We start from the raw sequence: 6,623 nt of genomic DNA on the forward strand, positions 1-6,623 counted from the left end.
TGGACAAATGACCTGTGAGCTCATTTCTGGAGGAAGACACCTTCAGCGTTAGGGTCCATTCATTATCTCAAGAATATGAACGCCGAGATATCTCTTGCTGTGTGTCACTGTCCTCACAAATTAGGTGTCATAAATCTAAAGCGTGCATTATAAAGCGGGGTTGATAGGTGGGGCTCCCAGTTGTACGATAGTCTGGTTGAACTCTGATTCTGGCATCATCTTTGAAAACAGTCAGTGCTGGAAGAATCTACACTATAAGTGGATTCACAATGCTGCTCAGATCTGTTTTATTTCTCTTCACATCTTTTGTGAGTCTGGTCTCAGGGGCAGGTATGAGTTTTATGTTTCTTTGTTTTTTCATTTGTGAATAAGTTGCATGACATTGGATACTGCATCCAAAAAAGAAAGAAAGATGTATGTTACTTTACCTTAGTAAACATGAAGTATTGATGTTGAGTACAATACAGCTGAAATATATAAAATCAAAAGTGTATTAACTGAAATAACTAATCATTAATATAAATGTGCTTGTGACCACTCAGGTCAATTTAATTCAACCAGATATCATTAAATGTAACATTTTACATTGTACTGCTGTAATAAAATTGTATCGGAAGTTTACATGTAACTAGATTAATGTCACACGTGATTGTGATTGCAAATGCTCAAAAATTAATACCTCATAACCTACAGATGAATAATTCTTTTCTCTTTTAAAATATTGCAAACCTGATCTTTTAGATTGGTGCTACTATTCCCAACTTCAATGGAACCACACCTGCACAGGTACATTTAAAAAATATATTAAAAAAATAATAAAAAATAAAACAAGCCAAATGAATGGATAACCAAAGGAGGCATGTTAGTGGAGCTGTTTATGTTCTTCTCCTCACAGTTCCAGTGTTATGGGGACTGGTTTCACAAACCTGCAATGGCAGATCTCAGTCTCCAGTTAATATTGTCACAAGTAAAGTGCTACCAGATGAACGCCTGACTCCTTTTCACTTCACCGGTTATAAAGAGACTTTTTATGGGAGCCTCATAAACACTGGCCACAGTGGTATGTCTTAATTATTAATCCAAGTTTGTTTGAGAAAGATAGTTTGACACTATGATTTTGATTCTGGCTGTAAAAATGTAACGCAATAACCCCATCTGTAGATAACATGGATAACAGTATATGGAGGAGGAGGTGGTAAAATGGACAACAATAGCAACAAAGCGTCTCATATAACAAAAATACCTCTTAAAATATATCATGTGCAAAAGCTAAATATACCCACAATAACCTGTGAGATCTGATGAGCCACAAATGTTCATTTGCAATTGAAATAATGGGAACATCCATAGAAGATTGTCTAATGGTTTTTATCTTTATTTTTTAATTCTGAACTTCAGTTCAGCTAAATTTGCCTTCCAGTATACAAATCAAAGAAGGAAATCTGGATGATGAATACAAGGCAATTCAGCTTCACCTGCACTGGGGCAAAGATGGAGGACGTGGTTCTGAGCACACAATTAATGGAGAAAAGTTTCCAATGGAGGTACAGTATGTCATAAATCAGTAGAAATATTTTGTGATTGATACTATATGTGTTTAAGTAATTTTATGTATTGGATTCAAATAGATCCTAACTATTCTAATGCAGTGCTTTATTTCATCTGTAGATGCATATCGTCCATATAAAAGAAGAATATGACTCGTTAGCTGAGGCTTCAAAAGACAGTACGGGTGTGGCTGTTTTGGGATTTTTCTTTCAGGTACTTGTGAAAACATAATTTCAAAAAAATGTCCAGCATCCAGTCCAAACCAGTAGTTTAGATCACCTGGTATCATCAACGTATTTCAAATCTGGACTACAACTGAAAAAAAAAAAAGAAAAAAAGATGGGGAATCACATCAGTGTTTCAGAGTATCAGAGCTTTTGAACTCCAACATCTTTGATAATTGAAAATTAGAATGTACCTTCTTTTGGTCAAACTGTTATTTTTCCCATTTTAAAAAGCCACAAAAACACCAACATTTGCAAAAGGCACATTTTAAAACAGCATACAGGCATAATGTTCCTATAATAAGGAAAAATAGACTAACCATTAAAACATTTAGCAGATTAAAAACAACAAAAAGAATAACAGCAAGAGTTAAAGCTTTTCTAAGTATACTGCTCCCAAATGCAAATAATCTGCTGTATCTGATTATTTATTAAATTAATGTGGATCCATCAGAAAACATTCCAGAGGACTGCCTTTGCCATCAGACTGAACAACCCTCCAGCTGCTGAATGATCACATGTCCTGTACAATTTGAGCTTTAGTGTGTCTTTGAACCAAATTAGCTACTGTATGTTGTACTAACTTTGTTTTCTTAATTATAAATTCCTTTTGGTGTGACGATTAACATTTTATTCTTTCGTTTTAGGAGTCTGAGTCTGCAAATGAGAAGTATGATCATCTTATCAGTGCACTGAAATACATATCTCAACCTAGTAAGTTATATCTGCTGAAAAATGATAATAATCTTCTTTTCACCCTCCATATAGAGGTCCTAAATATGTAGCTGATTACACTAGGCTAAAGGGCATCTATTATAAGATAACACAATGTTATATAACATCCACAACAACACAATAAAACTTTTTTGAAGATTTTTTGAGGATTAGTGATGATTGAAGTCTTTTCTGACTTTCTGACTTTATGTTCTTGTTAACATTTCATCAAACCAGAAACGAATGTAACGCTGCTGGGTGTTGCCCTGGACATGTTCATTCCTTCTGAAATTAACAGGACCAAGTACTTTCGCTACAAGGGCTCCCTCACCACACCTGACTGTGCTGAAGCTGTGGTCTGGACCCTGTTTGAAAGCACTATTCCTCTCAGCAGGAATCAGGTACCATTCCCTACATCGTACTGAAGCTATCAAGAAGAGGATTGTAATGAGTTTATCCTTGAAATTTAATTTAGTGTAACACTAAGGCAACTTTGAATAACTTTTTCTGGGAAACTTTTTATAACCCCCAAATGATAATTGTAAATAGTTTCTGAATAAATTTATTTAAACTGGCTACATTTGACACTAATAAAGGTATAACCAGAATCAAAGACAAATATTAGACCAATATTAAGCGTTATGGCAACCCGAGGTATTTGCTACAATAACTATAGCCACTAGATGGTAGTAGTTGGTCACTGTAAATTTGTTACAATGGAAACTTAATGTTAAAAATAACAAGAATAATTTCACACATACTTTATGGGTAAAAACTGCCTGTTTGAATTTTTTTCTTTGTTACAGCTCGCTGCTTTCAACCAACTTCAGTTTTATGATGGACAGAAAATGGTCAACAACTACAGACCGGTACAGCCTTTGAATGGTAGACAGGTGTATTACTCCAGGGGCCAACTTGCTTTGGTTAGCTCTGTGTAATTCACCAAGTCAGTGCTGCTATCCAGTGCAAGCTTTATTTAATTTAATCAATTTTTATGCACAAATACCCTTGTTTGTGACATCTGCTGACTTTGAAATACAAGAAGAAAAAAGTAATGTAGTGTATATTTAAAAGCAAAGGGTGTAAATTCAATATATGCTTCAAAACAACATGTATCAAACACAACATGTATATTTGAATTATATGTAAGATTTTACTTGATTGATTGATTCTGATTCACATATATTCACTTGTACTGATATAATATTTCTGATAAATATCATGATGCATTCTATTACATGCTTTCCTACTGTTCTGGAAACATCTAAACTCTGATTAAAAGTGTCACATTTATTTAAAATACAGACATGTGTTAACACTATAATGTATACTATTAAGGTATGTCTTACCTATCAGTTCTTTGTCATTTATAATGTGATTAATGATCAAATAAAGTCTTGATTAAAGCTTTGTGAAGACATCTTGTGAAGATTTGCTGTTCTCATCGGATTTCATGGCATAATGTTGTATGTTTTTTTTCTGGATCATACACTTTTAATCTGAACCAGTCATGCTTTCCAATATACAAAGTACTACTTATCAAATGATAACTTCTTAATAAACCAATTTAACCACACACGACAAATAAACCATTTTGAATGAGAGCAGACCTTGTGTCAGAACAGACCAACATTTCAAAGTGCTGCTTCACAAGAGCAATGAACAGCAGCAGTCGCCAAATTGGAAAAGTAAAAATAAACAGTATGTTTGCTTATTTATGACCTTTATTAGATTGTTTGCAGGAGATAAAGACTGAGCCAAGAGAGCTGAACAATGTGGCTACGTGCCACACATCCACATGAATGATTAGCTTTTGAAGAGGTGAAAAGCATCAATATTTTACCAAAACACTCAAGAATTAATTACAATTAATTTTTATACGTCATCACCAATTTTTCTTTTCAAATGTCCTTTTCCAGTAATGATCTCATGATTTCATCTGGTAAAACAGCCTCCCAGCATAGAAGGCCAATCAAACTGCTTGATAAAAGATAATAAATACCCAAAAGATTTATGGTCAGTTTATCAGACATTTTAGTACACTTTGCTTCCACAGCACAGCTATTACAAGTTGTTTGATGAGCAATCATTTCTGGAACTTTTGACATTCCCTACACACATTAGACAGATAAGATAATAAGATGTAATAACACCTGGTTAAGTCAATCGGAGGTCACTAAAATTAATATTGTAACAATATTGTAACCATAACACTGCTGGACTGTCTAGTTTTCTCTGGTGCCCTCTCCAATCAGAGCAGGAGTGACATATTTAGCCACATGTTTCCCTTAAATTGCTCGCTGTCTGAGTGATGTGGGCTTTATAGATAATTGAGAAACTTGTTAGGAGAGATGGCATCCATCCCAGCACCTCTCATTTGTAGAAATCTGGCCAAATTCATTAAACTGCCCAGAATAAGAGATAAGATAAACATTTATTAGTCCCACACGTGGGAAAGTTTTTAAAATGTATCCAGTACTGGGACCAGTAACTAGAGTTACAGTTTCCCACTCCAGATTGTTAATCAACCAAAGACCCAGACAGGGTTTTAATTCATTTGAAAGTCTGATGCTTACCCTTGTTCCTAGTTGGAAAACCCATAAGCCCATCTTATTTGTTATCATCTATTGTTCACCTGCCTGGGCCTTACTGAGAGTTTCTGTCTGATTTCTCAGACTTTTTATCTGATTTAGTGCTCAGCTCAGATAAAACAATTATTGTAGATACTAAAAATACCAGCCTCAAGATAGTATTTAATCTATTATAAGACTCAATTGCCTTTTTGGTGAGTAGGCTAACCACGTTATTAAATTAATGCACGTAAGGTGAACTAGCAAACACCGTGGTAGTTACATGCGGCTGTCTTCTTGTTTGACAGAGTGATACCATATATGCACTATAACTGCAGAAAAGGCTAACATTGTTGTCTTTTTACAAAAAAAAACAGCTAAACATGAGAGGTTTTAGGACAAAGTTTGTGTTTTCCATTGTTTAAGCACCGGTTCCAACCAAAGGAGGTATGTTGTATCAACAGAAAAGGCTAACTTGGTTATCATTTTGGAGAAAAAAAGAGACTGCTAAAAATAAAAACATAAGAGGTTTTTGGACAAAGTTTGTGTTCTCCATTCTTTAAGCACCGGTTCGAGCACCATTTAAGCACCGGCACCGTTTCAAAAGTACCGGTTTGGCACCGGTATCGGATAAAACCTAAACAATACCCATCTCTAGCTGTAACTAAGATTAAGGGTATAATTCATCCACTGACATCTTGTCTAATGCCTTGTGCCAACACGGTGCAGACTAGCTACCTGAAAGCTACTTCCACAGAGGCAGATTATCGTAATAATAATTTTACTATTTCTACTCTTTTTACCCCAAATTAACCTTTCTGGGTTAACTTCAGTAATTACTTTTCCCGAACCATCAGCTTTAACTAATAAGGTACAAGGTACTTGCACTGCAGTGGTTTGAATCATATCTATCTAATAGATCTAATAGATGTAAATAGAGTCCTCTTCACACACTTAAGTTAATTATGGATTTCTGCAGAGTTCTGTGCTAGGAACAATTCTGTATTCAGTATACATGCTTTACTTAGTCATTATCATTAGAAGGTATAGCATACATTTCACTGCTATGCAGATGACACCCAACTTTATCTATCGATGAAGCCAGATCACACACACACACCAACTACTGAAACTGCAGGAATGTCTTTAGGACATAAAGACCTGGATTACCTCTAATGTTTTGCTTCTAAATTCAGCTAAAACTGAAATATCTCAGAAATATGGTATCTAACCAGATTTTTACACTGGATGATATTCCTTGGCCTCCAGTAACACTGTGAGGAATCTTGGAGTCATTTTTGACCAGGATATGTCCTTCAATGCACATATTAGACTATGTTTTAATATGTATGTGTGCTTTCTTCTATTTGCGCAACATCTCTAAAATTAGAAACATCCTGTCTCAGGGCTGGATCAGGTGACCCTGAGTTCTCCCTTAGTTACAGTGCAATAGGTCTAGGCTGCAGGGGGATTTCCATGATGCATTGAGTGTTCCTTCTTCATTCACCTTTTTCACTCACTATGTGTTCATACACCTCTCGCCTTGCTCACAGGGGGGCATTTAACT

General features: G+C 35.3%; 1 protein-coding gene across 1 annotated transcript; it reads left to right on the plus strand.

The window, feature by feature from the left end:
* Positions 1–269: 269 nt before the first annotated feature.
* Positions 270–3,424, plus strand: LOC134641457 (carbonic anhydrase 4-like). The gene is made up of 8 exons (XM_063493886.1): positions 270–330; positions 742–786; positions 896–1,060; positions 1,399–1,544; positions 1,669–1,761; positions 2,420–2,486; positions 2,724–2,887; positions 3,293–3,424. Exons 1-8 carry the CDS (start codon positions 270–272, stop codon positions 3,422–3,424), a joined length of 873 nt encoding a protein of 290 aa, XP_063349956.1.
* Positions 3,425–6,623: the final 3,199 nt, after the last annotated feature.

This window comes from Pelmatolapia mariae, linkage group LG14 (genome assembly GCF_036321145.2).
Source record: "Pelmatolapia mariae isolate MD_Pm_ZW linkage group LG14, Pm_UMD_F_2, whole genome shotgun sequence".
Classification (NCBI taxonomy): domain Eukaryota; kingdom Metazoa; phylum Chordata; class Actinopteri; order Cichliformes; family Cichlidae; genus Pelmatolapia; species Pelmatolapia mariae.

Coding starts and splice junctions, on each gene's coding strand:
- LOC134641457 (XM_063493886.1), top strand. CDS start 270: ATGCTGCTCAGATCTGTTTTATTTCTCTTCACATCTTTTGTGAGTCTG. Junction 1,061..1,398: donor CATAAACACTGGCCACAGTG/GTATGTCTTAAT, acceptor TCTGAACTTCAG/TTCAGCTAAATTTGCCTTCC. Junction 1,762..2,419: donor TTTTGGGATTTTTCTTTCAG/GTACTTGTGAAA, acceptor CTTTCGTTTTAG/GAGTCTGAGTCTGCAAATGA.